Source organism: Phyllostomus discolor, chromosome 3, assembly GCF_004126475.2.
Source record: "Phyllostomus discolor isolate MPI-MPIP mPhyDis1 chromosome 3, mPhyDis1.pri.v3, whole genome shotgun sequence".
Classification (NCBI taxonomy): Eukaryota; Metazoa; Chordata; class Mammalia; order Chiroptera; family Phyllostomidae; genus Phyllostomus; species Phyllostomus discolor.
In genome coordinates this window covers 90,259,434-90,270,439 of record NC_040905.2, presented here as the reverse complement: position 1 = coordinate 90,270,439, position 11,006 = coordinate 90,259,434, and the positions used below count along the sequence as shown (strand labels likewise).

Sequence of the window (11,006 nt, the reverse complement as noted above, 5' to 3'; positions counted from 1 at the left end):
AAGTTACTTCCAGATTTTGTATGATTTTTGTTGCTTTTATAAATGGCATAGTTCCTTCCATTAATTTTCTAACTTATTATTAAAAATCTATTGAAAACCCTGTCATTTTCCATAACATGGATGGACCTTGAGGGTATGATGCTAAGTGAAATAAGTCAGACTGATAAAGACATATACCATACGGTGCTGGCTGGTGTAGCTCAGTGGATTGAGCGCAGGCCTGTGAAGCAAAGGGTCACTGATTCGGTTCCCAGCCAGAGTGCATGCTTGGGTTGTAGGCCAGCTCCTCAGTCGGGGGTGTGTGAGAGGCAACCACACACTGATGTTCCTCTCCCTCTCTTTCTCCTTCCCTTCCCCTCTCTCTAAAAATAAATGAAATCTTTTTAAAAATTAAAAGAAAAAGACATATATCATATGGTCTCACTTATATGCAGAACCTGAAATAAAAACAAAAAAACTGAACTCATAGATACAAAGAACAGATTGGTGGTTAATGGGCGTGGGGGGAGAATGAGTAAAGGTACAGACTTCCAGTTATAAGACAGATAAATAAGTCTTGGGGATGTGATGTACAGCATGGTGATCATAGCTGACATTGCTATACTGCATGTTTGGAAGCTGCTGAGAGACTAGATTCACATCATTTCACATCACATACATACTTCAGTCATTATGTTGCACATCTGAAATGAATACAATGTTATATGTCAGTTACATCTCAAAAAATAAAAAATTTAAAAGCTGTTCCTTGTTTATATTTTGTTCTTAACTCTTACTTTTATCCACACCCTAACAGAGCTCAGTCTTGGCCTTGAGTACCAGTTCTGTGTCCATGATTCCTAATGGGCATGGACCCCGCCCCCATTCATTGTCTTTTGCCTTCCATTCTCTTGTCAGCTCTCCCAAACTATCATCATTTTATTTCTAGCTTGGTGTTTCCTCAATCTCAAAAACTCTCATATCACTGCCGTAATTTTTCACATTCTATACACCATCTGTGCCATTATTTATTTGCTTTAAATAAATAATTTTTTCTTTAAACCAACTCATGAAAACGTAGCCTCATCTTATATACTATACACGAAATAACAAGAAGTCTGATGTGCTGGTTACACTTTCTCTAATACGAGTGAAGATAAACACGAGGCTACTGAAGTTCTAACGTTCTTCTACATACTGTTTTAGAATATCTCTTGCATCATCCACCACGTTTTTGAAACTCTGGTCTCGCTGGTCATAAACCTTTCAACCTGAATATGCACCATTGCTTCAAAATCATTGATCTTGCCTCAGAGTCTTCTTAACCCCACTTTTCTGGCTCTATCAAGGCGACCATTTCCCCAATCACATAAGCTCCAAACTTGGGCTTTGAAGATATCCCTTCCCACCCTGCTGCCCCCACCCCCATTCATTGTCTTTTGCCTCCCATTCTCCTAGACATTTCTTTTCATCCTCCTCCATGGTGATATACCACCTCCCAGGATTCCTCTGGTTTCCTTCCCCAGGACCAGCATGTTGCTTTGTGGCCCATCTTTCTGAACAAGCTTCATCATGGCCGGCTCCCTACTGCCCTCTGTATTGTTTGAACACACTTCGTGTCCCCAAACTCCATCTTCTGCTGTTCTACAGGCAATCACACTGTGACTGGGACTTTCCTCCTCCCCCTGCTCATCCAAACCTTATCTGTCCTTATAGGCTCACTTTCCAGGAAGCTTTCTTAGAGGATTCCAGCCCTCTCCCCCTCTCACTCCAGGAGCACTGCCTAGTGTCAGCTCAGGCAGTTCACCTCCCTGGGTAGATCATAGGTGCTTGCAGGCAGGTTTCAGTTTGAATATTCCTTTTGCATCGGGGCATTGCGAAGCACACATCAGATGCTCCATAAGTGCTTATTGAGTCACTGTATGGTTGTAATCCTGAACACTTACCTCAAACTCCACCTGTCCCTGTTACTTGCCACAGCCACTCAACCCTCCCTGCACAACCTTCAACTCCCACAAACCAAGGGCCAGAGGGGAAGGGAAGCAAATGTAAGAAAGGCAGAGCACACTGAAATTTAAGAAGCCAGTTCTAGGATCATTAGTCTTTTAATATATTATTCTGAAAGAAAGGAATTAAAAAAAATTCCTGACATCTCTTCTGAGTTTTTAAAATTTAAATAAATACCCTGCCCTCCACCCACCCGCTAAAATTTCCCTCCTTCCCCATCATCCCACCCGTCCCTGGTGCCAGATCCTCACTCCAGAGCTAAATAAGATGCCTGTTTCACAGCGGGCCGGGCTCACTACCAGACTCTGACCTGTAAATACTGCGAATGAATCTGCTGCCCCTCAGACCAATCCCTTGCTTTGGGGCAGGCATGGATGGTGGGGCCTTTAGGCATTGGGGAGAGTGCAAACGTGGTTCCCTTAATTGCTAACTTCTCCCCACCCCTTGCTCAGGAGTAGGTGGGAGGGCTCAGAATTGCCCTCTGAACTAAAATAAATCACAAAATAAATACGCCCTCCCCAATACCCAACTCTATAAGAGCTCCTTCATCTCTCACTCTCTAGTCCCTCTCCTTCAATTGACCCGTTCCCCATCCCTCCTCCCCCATGCTGACCTCTGGCTTGGCCTGTGCCCTCTCAGGAGGAGGGGAGCAGCAAGGGCCTTACTCCCAACCTCAAGCAAACGCTCTGTCTCTCTCAGATTTCTGGGGATGCTGCTGGCGTCCCAAGCCCGATGGGTCTGGCAGACTCCCCATCTTCGATGGAGGGCAGGGATTCTCCCTGGCTCTCTCCCTCACCTGGTTCTTCAAGTGTCCCTCTTTCAAGGCAAGTCTCTCAGAGACCCCGCCCCGCTCCCCGGTCCCAGTGCCCTGGCCTCCTTCCTTCCTCAGATGGCAGTGTCCCAGAGGACCGTGTGCTGCCTGCGGCAGGGCGGAGTGCCGGACTTGCGGGGCTCCGGCCCCCGCCTCCAGCTGGGGAGGATGGGCATGCTCTCCTGCTTGCAGAGGCCCCGGTCAGGGCGGTGTCGCGCCTTGATCTCCTTGCACACGCAGCGCTTGCGCTCGATCACTTCCAGCAGCTTGCCGTCGCGCTCTCTCTCTCGGGCCGGCTGGGGCTGCAGGGGCAGCGGCAGCGGCAGTGCAGGGTGGGTCTGTGCCCCTTCCTCCCGCCGCCGCCCAGACGGGGGAGAAAGGAAGAAAGGGGGTCAAGGACCTCGGAGCGACTGGGCTCCGTCCCCACTCAGAGACCAGTGCCTTTTCCCAGACACAAGTCCTCTCTTGACCCCGTCCTCTCCCCCCTGAGGAGATGGGAACAGAAATCCAGCTCTTGCACCCTCTGCCCAGCTGTGCACCCTGGTGCCAGGCTGGGCCTGTCTCACCCTGAGGAAGGGGCACCTTTTAAAAACTGTCTTCCTAGTAGGATGCATTTTTCCCGTGGTCCCCCAGAGGGGACGCCTTTTTCTAAATGCACAAAGGTGCACTGTCCACCAGTGCTGGCCCTGCCTGGCTTGCCCATCATAAGTAGCCCCTTTCCAGGATCCTCCCCTGGAAGGGGATCCTCAGGGGAGTCCCCCTGACTCCCCGCCCCACCTCTATGGGTACCCCATTAGTCTCTGCCAGGCCCAAGCCTGACCCCATGCCTTTCCTCCCACATCCTGGCCTTCTCTATCTGCTCCTGCACAATCAGAACCCAACCTGGTCTTCCTCCTCACCTGGCTCGGGACATCCCGGGGCTGGCTGCAGGGCCGGGGGGTGTGGAGCACGGCCTGCCGGACTCCAGAGGTGGAGGCAGAGCGCCCCAGGCGGTAGCCTCCTGTGAAGTCTGAGGAGACAGAAATGAGGAAAGGGGACTTCAGGTCTACCCACTCCTGAGTTCCCTAAGGACAGTCCCTTCCAGGCTGCCCACTGCCTCATCAGAGGAGGAAAGGGAATGGAGATGTGATATTAGGATGTAGCCCCAGGACATGGGCCCTGGGAAATTCCCCCTAGCCCACCCCATCTGTGTACAGGTGTGGGGGGGCCATGTGTCACCTCCATTTCGGTGGCAGGCCGGAAAGGTCTGGCAGGGTGTGGGCAGTGCTGTGCGGATCCCCCCTCGGTCCCCTCCATGGTGGATCCTGGTCAGCAGGCCCTCTGCCCCCTGGCTCCTCACTGGGATCCCTGATGCCATAGGACCCCTGTCTTCACGCTCCACCTTGGCTGGGCCCTCGGCACTGCCATTCCAGGACCTGGCATTGTCTTCCATCTCTGCTGGGATGACAAGGAGAGCTCAGTGTCTGTATGTGGGAGGGGTCTTGTGATTCTCCCAGCTCAACACACCAAAGCATGGGTGGGCCAGAAGTAACTGCCCCTTTGCAGATCATAGCTGGGAAGGGAGGGTCCCTACTTCACACTCCCCCAGCACATCACACACAGGAGGGAGGGACCCTAGTACTGCTACCTTCCATTGCACTCATTGGTACCATTCCTGGGCTGAGATCATGGATATTTACTACTTCCAAACCCTTTTCCCTGGCAGAGGGGTCTCTCCTATCCTAGCTTTAGCTTCTGAGCCCCTCCAGCCCCAGATAGAGCTACAATGACCCCCCCTTGGAAGCAGACCAGGGGCCCTATCTCCAGGAGAAGAATCCCAAATCCTGAGCCAGGAAGTGTGTGTGTGTGTAGGGGGGGACTGTTGAGGGGAAGGGCTGACTATGAACTAAGCTCATCTCTGAGTAGGCCTGGCAGAGCATTGCGTTTCCAGGCAACAGTAGGGGCCTCCCTCCCCTCTCCCTCCTGTCTGGATGAGTTGCCATGGTAACAGCTGGGAGGCAGCTGTGTTTAGCTGCTACAGTGTGCACACTCACTCACACCCCTGCAGCCCAGCAAAGGGAGGGGCAGAGAGTAGAGCAGGATGGGGCAGAAGGAGGAGGCTGTTCTGGGGGCCAGATTCTACCTGCTCAGCCCAGATCTTCCTGCCCTTCCGCACATACATGGGGACCCCATCCCTTTGGTGCACTGCATACCCTCCTCCCTGTGGTCTCCCAGAACTCTCCCAAGTTCAGGACAATGGGCCATGGCTTCCAAACAGGTCCTTCAAGTCCTCCCCTAAATCACCGATATCCCCATCCCTTCCCATCTTCCCCTCACTCACTGTCCAGCTCTTTTGCCTTCCTTCCTCCATATAGGACCTTCCGCTGCAGAGCCCAGCCTGCCCCAAATGTTGCAGCGCCCATCTCCTCTTCTTCTTCTTCTGGTGTCCCTGCACTGGCGATGACGTGGGCACAGGAGATACTGGCAAAGGCACCCCCATCAGTCCCTTGCTCCTGCAGCTGGATCTTGACCATGGGGGATGGGGCCCCCATTCCACAGCCCTTATTCAGCACCCCCCCAGCCTTGAGGCTTTCATAGGCAGGGGGTCTCTTAAGCCCAGCTGCTGAGGCTGGGTAGGTCCAGAGGGGGGTCAGGGGGCCTGCAGTTGGGTCCGGAAGGCTGTGTGGGGAGGCCAGGCAGCCTCGGTGGTGGAGAACCCCAGCTGCTGCACCCATGGCTCCGCCGTGGGGGCTGGATTTCCCAGGTATGGGGGTCCTCGAGCTGGTGCACAGCATCCCATGGAGGACTGAGATCTCCTTCTCTGTCTTTGGCTCCCCAGCACCCAAGGGAGGCCCAGCTGGCAGGACGGAGTGGGTGGTCACCTTGACTGCTGAGTACACCATGGTGTAAGACACGGCCTTGTCCTTGGGGGGGCCAGGAAGCAAGGTGGCCGGGGCAGGAGGGGCTGCCAGCGCCCCTGCCGCCTTGGGGCAGATCATGCTGTGGGAGTTGGGGAGCTCCCGCTCCCCCCGGGGCTGGCCAGAGCCCTGGGGTGGCAGCGGTGTCGAGTGGCTCCGGGCCCGGCCCGAGGGTCCCAGCAGCAGCAAGTTGGCAGCAGGAGGCGGAGGCGGTAGGGGAGGCGTCTCCCGCTCTCGGGCAGGCACTTGGGGAGCTGGGGTGGAGCCAGCTGGCTCCTTGGAGTGGCAGAGGACTGGTAGCCTGGAGACCCCATCGCCAGGGGTTCGGGAAGCAGACTTGGGTTGAGGGAAGGCCAGAAGTGGAGGGCGATGCTGGAGGAGGTTAGGGAAGGGTGGGGGGATTTCACAAGGTGTGGTCTTGGTGGGTGTCCCATCCCTCCGACTTGGGAGGGCTGAGGCTGGACGGTGGTGAATGTGGGGCTGGAGGGCATGAGGCTGGTGTGGCGAGGAGGTGGAGGTGGCAGTCAGTGGAGGGGCCCCGTTGGCCCGGCCTTCCCCTGCCTCTTCGAGCAGCGGATATTTCATCTCCTCATATATGGCCTCACTCTCTTCCGAGTCTGAGTCAGCGCCAGCTGGAGGGGTCAGGCCCCCACCCCCAAGAGGGGGGCCAGTCAGGCCCCCTCCACCTCTCCCTCCTCCCCTGAAGACATCCCCCACCATCTCAATGTACACTGGCTCTTCTTCTTGGGAACCCACCTCAGGGTCCCCAGCAATGCTGGACCCTCTACTGAGGCGCTGAAGGGGCAGGTTACCCCCTCGAGGAGAGGGGGCTGGGGGACAGGACTCATCAAAGGAGACAGAGAGCTGAGTGTTGGGGCTTCGCCTGGGCTTCTGTGGAGGAACCTTCCGGTTAGACTCTTGGCTCTCTAGGGCTGGCTTTTGTGAGCCTGGGAAGAATGGGAAAGAAAAAAAATAAACTGGACTCTTAGTTGGGGAACAGAATGGGGAGACCTTTTCTGACCTCTTGACCCATCTGCAAGGACATATCTGCCTCTTCATTTTGCCCACATCCCTTAACTTACAGCTGCAGTAGATTCCTGTCCTATCCTGTCAGCCCTCAGTCCTTCTAATAAACTCCTCAGAATCTGCAGCTCTCACCCTCAGTTCTCTCCCATCCTCATGTTCCTCCACGATTGGACTTTTCAGGAAGCTTTCCCTGTCCTTGAATAATTCATCTCAAGCCCTTCCAAAAAGGAACACCCCCCCATCCCCTCTGAGAATGAAATCTTCCACTTTCTTGGTTCTTCCCTGAATGAAGCCTCCCAGCAGTCTTCCCCTGGCCTGGAATGGATCCTTCTGGCTCCTGGCTCCCAGCTCCCCCTGGGGAGGGGTAGGGGTATCTCACCTGCCTTCTTGCTGGGGGGAGTCTCTGTGCTGGACCCTGCCATGCTGAGCTTGGTGCTGGGGTGTCTCCGGGGCTTGGCTGGGGGTCTTCGTGTGCTGCTATCCTCGGTGAGACCCCCACCGCCTCCCCCAGGCCCACCCCCCACACTGTCCATACTGCCCACGGAGTGGCAGGAGAGAGAGCGAGGGGCCATCGCGCTGCGGCAGGGATGGGGGGTGTGCTCCTGGGAGGCTGGCATTGTCATGAAGCCCATCCTGAGGGAGCGGCGCAGAGAGGCGATGTCCCGAACTCGAACCCCAGGCCCTGGGCCAGCCCCAGGCCCTACTGGGCCCGCAGGCGCCACCTCCTTACTGGAGCTGGGGAGAGAAGGCCAAGATGGAGCAGAGGTTGAACGGCTTCAGGCCCCTTCTCCACCTCAAGAAGAGTTTGCAACCCTGTGGCCTCCCAGGGAGGAAGAAGAGACTGGGGTGGGGATTCAGGGAAGCCCGAAGGTCTAGGGCACTAAAGTAGAAGCTTCAGGCAGAATCCCAAGGCTTTAAAAATGGGATGAGAAAAGGGGGGAGTATGTGTGCAGGAGAGTATCTTACAGCTGGCTGATCCCAGCCTGGGCATATTTAGCACACAGCACACATGTGGATAGCTTCATACAGAGGCAGAGAGACACAAACTAAGGCAGCAGAGCCCCGTTTGGCTCACACACATGCCAGCACAGCTCTACTGCTTTTCATTCACACTGGGCCACACCTGGCCTCTGGCCTCCCCCGTGTCCAGCCTTGGTGGCCTATGCTCCACACCTCACCACGCCTCCTCTCCCAGCCTTGGGCCTGTACTGCCACATCATCAGAGCATCCTTCCCAGGCTGACCCTTCTCTCTCTCTTCCCTCAGTGCTGTCATGTCTCTGTTAACCTCCCAGCCTGATTCCTTTTCACTGTCCCTGAGCTTCTGGGTGAGTGAAGGGTGGGGGCGGCTGGCAGGGAAGAGGGGAGAACTGTGGGGTGGGCTTTCATTAAGGCCCTGTCTACTAACCCTTTATTAGGGACAGATCACTGCAGCGATTGCTCTGATTAATCTAATTAACAACAAGAATTAAACTCTCCAGTTGTGAGGAGGGAGAAGGGAGCAGGGAGATTGCTCTGACTCAGCCTCCAAGAGGTTGTGCAGTCAATGGGAATGAAGAGGGGAAGGGAGCAAGATGGGAAAGGCCAGGCCCCAGGTCCCTGGGAAGGCAAAGAGAGAGAGCAGGCCCTGGCTCTTCTGCAGGGTCCAGCCTACGTGTCCCTCACCACACACACACAACCCTGTCACTTGGCCATTCACCTCCCCCAGCGGACGCTGAGAGGGGACCAAATGGATCTTTTCTGGTACCCCTCTAATGACCTGCTCCTGGGCTGTGAGGGCAGAAGGGCCTACCCCTTCCAAGGTCAGATGACAAGGGAGCCAAAAGCCAGCCCCAAATTGACAGAGAGGAGAAGACCATGGGCCAGAGGTGAGTTAGGAAGAAGTGACTTAGGCCTCTGGGGATGAGGAAGAACCAACAGGGTGCTCCTAAGCTGCAAGCCCTCCAAAAGGGCAGGACAGGAGCTGGAGCCAGGAGCAGGGTGGGAACAGGGTGTGTGCCATTCCACAATTCTGTACAGACTCTGAGATCTGACTGATGACCAGGCCGTAGGACTCAGGAAGGGCCGAAGGGATGTGGCCCCGCCAGGGGGAGGCAGAGGTAAGTAGGTGAGGGGCATTCCAGGACGCAGTCTTACCTCCTCTTGGCCTCCTCCTCCTTGTGCTGCCTCCACTCCAGCTTGGTTTTTCGGTAGAGGAGGTTCATGTCGTGAGACAGAAGGTGGGGGCTGAGGGGTCCTGCTCAGCACCACCAGGCCCGGGGGGCGGCCCTCCCTGGGTCCCGGATCCACTTGGTGGGGGGATGGGAGGGAAAAACAAAAAAAGATGTGGGGTTGGGGGGGGGGGACAGGAACAAGAGAGGGGTGGGGAAGAGGAACAGAGACATGACTTGAGTCCTCACAGGGAGAAAACAGATGGAGGCACAAAAAACCAAACACAGCCTCTAAGGGCCCACGGACACAGATGGACATTTGTACACAGAGTCACACGGTCTGACAAAGGTGTTCAGAGCCACAAATACACACTCTGGAGAGATAAGATCGACAGAGACTGCCATCCTGTAAACATATCCTGATCCACCACACAGGCCCAACAAACACACCTTCAGACACACAAACCACAGGGCCATAGACCCATACCTACAGAGGACCAGATACATAGATCAGCATAGGTAAACACAACCTAGGAACAGGCAGACACACAGAGACATAAACACTCGACACACCCACAGCACACACAGACCTCCAGACTGACATACACAAATAGGCTGCACCGAACCGGACAAGGAGTTATGCCCAGGCCTACATGCGTACATTGCACCCTACTGGGGAATGGGGAGACAGTCAGACTCCTAACCCCATCTTGGGCCCTGAAGCTGGGAGTGTCATGAGGGCAGGGCTGGGATGCTGGAAAAAGGGTGGGGGCACTCTGAGTTGGGAATCTACAATATCACCATCCAAATATCTCCATCCCCTGCCGCCCTAGGGCCCTTCCAGTTCTTCGTCTGGGCTCAGGCCTCGGTCCACCCCTCATCCTGCGTCCTGGCTCCTCAGCGATGGTCTCCGCTTCCCTCACTGATGGCCCAAATCATCTTCCTTCTCCAGGATCTGGGAAGCTCCTGGCTACCCTCTTCCAGTCCCCGCCCCTCAATCCCACCCCAGTGTCTCCAGTCTGGCCCCGTAGCTACCTTTTGAGCTGCGGCCTCCATACCTGCCTGGGTTCCCTTCCCCCAAACACACTCTCCTGCGCCTCAGCCTCACCTCTCATTCCAGGCGCCCCTCCTCACTGCCGTCCTCTCCCTGCTCTTTCGGTTCCAAACCTGGCCGGCTTCATCCCCTTCTCCATCCAAGCGCCCCAGGTTCTCAGCCACCCCTCCCCTTCCCCTTGTCCTGCTATCCAGGGTTCCTCCGTCTCTCCCCGCCAATCCTCCCTGCCCCTGATCGCCCCCATCCCATCGCCCCGCACCAAGCCTCCCCAATTTCTACATCACCGTACCTGGCCTGCCGGGCGCCGGCCCCCCCATGCCGGGCTCCGCCCGGAGCAGGAGGAGGGAGGAGGAAAGACAGAGACCGAGGGGAGCGGAGCTGGGTCCTGCCGCAGAGACAGCCCCGCCTCCGGGTCCGCCCCCAGACCCGCCCCCGGCCCCAAACCCACCCTTCCACACCCTCCAAGGACCGGGCGCGGGCTGCGCCGCGCCGCCTGGCTGGGTTGGGAAGTACGGGGACCGCGGAGTCCGCGGGGCGACTCGGAGAAAGGTCGTAGGGCGCCGGGGACCGTGCGCCAGCCAGGCCCCGCTTTGGGGCGTCCGCTCTTCGCTGCCTCTCGCCCGGTGCCCGTTGCCCGGCAGGGCAGTGCTCAGTTCGGTGTCCAAGGCCCCCGCAGAGCGAAGCGGGGCGCAGCGCACAGCGGTGCCCCCCAGCGGCAGCCTGGGGCTTGCACCCGCGCTCGTTTCTTGTTCGCCGGGACCTTCCCGGCTGCTCACCCAGCGTCTGGTCGGGGCCAGTCTGCTGCTGCGGGGCCCGAGTGCAGTGAGGCAGTGAGACCGGCAGGGGGGCACCTCTTTCTGTGCCGAGGGGCTTTGAGTCGGAAGCCGGACCGTCCTGATCTTTGCCCAGCAGGGGGCGTGCGCCCTTGGCCGCACGCCATCTTCTCGCCGACCCCCAGGTTCCGGGAAAGCACTGTGCTGGCTTGCTTGGTGCGTTTCGTCTATCCCTCCAGCCTCTCGGGCTCCTGGGTTTTGTGTCACCTTCTGGGCTCAAAGTCTTACGCCTATCCACCCCGGTGGCAGAG

The 11,006-nt window shown here is 56.6% G+C and overlaps 1 protein-coding gene across 5 annotated transcripts; it reads right to left on the bottom strand.

The window, feature by feature from the left end:
- Positions 1-1,434: 1,434 nt before the first annotated feature.
- NYAP1 (neuronal tyrosine phosphorylated phosphoinositide-3-kinase adaptor 1) lies at positions 1,435-10,721 on the bottom strand. 5 transcript variants are annotated; one of them, XM_028515805.2, is made up of 7 exons: positions 10,212-10,720; positions 8,855-9,006; positions 7,100-7,455; positions 5,118-6,641; positions 4,016-4,231; positions 3,697-3,806; positions 1,435-3,135 (listed from the first exon to the last, which is right to left on the bottom strand). In XM_028515805.2, exons 2-7 carry the CDS (start codon positions 8,920-8,922, stop codon positions 2,872-2,874), a joined length of 2,538 nt encoding a protein of 845 aa, XP_028371606.1. In that variant the 5' UTR covers positions 8,923-9,006; positions 10,212-10,720; the 3' UTR covers positions 1,435-2,871. The 5 variants fall into 5 exon arrangements, with proteins under 5 accessions (XP_028371606.1, XP_035876638.1, XP_035876636.1 ...); XM_036020745.1 differs by having other exon boundaries at positions 2,167-3,135; positions 4,016-4,234; positions 10,371-10,721; XM_036020743.1 differs by having other exon boundaries at positions 2,167-3,135; positions 4,016-4,234; positions 10,212-10,364.
- Positions 10,722-11,006: the final 285 nt, after the last annotated feature.

What these genes read in the sequence shown, in the direction of transcription:
- NYAP1 (XM_036020745.1), bottom strand. Translation starts at nt 8,922, where the DNA reads ATGAACCTCCTCTACCGAAAAACCAAGCTGGAGTGGAGGCAGCACAAG. An exon ending in TCCCCCCAGCAAGAAGGCAG is followed by an intron (nt 6,642 to 7,099) that starts GTGAGATACCCC and finishes CATTCTTCCCAG; the next exon opens with GCTCACAAAAGCCAGCCCTA. An exon ending in GAAGGCAAAAGAGCTGGACA is followed by an intron (nt 4,235 to 5,117) that starts GTGAGTGAGGGG and finishes TTGTCATCCCAG; the next exon opens with CAGAGATGGAAGACAATGCC.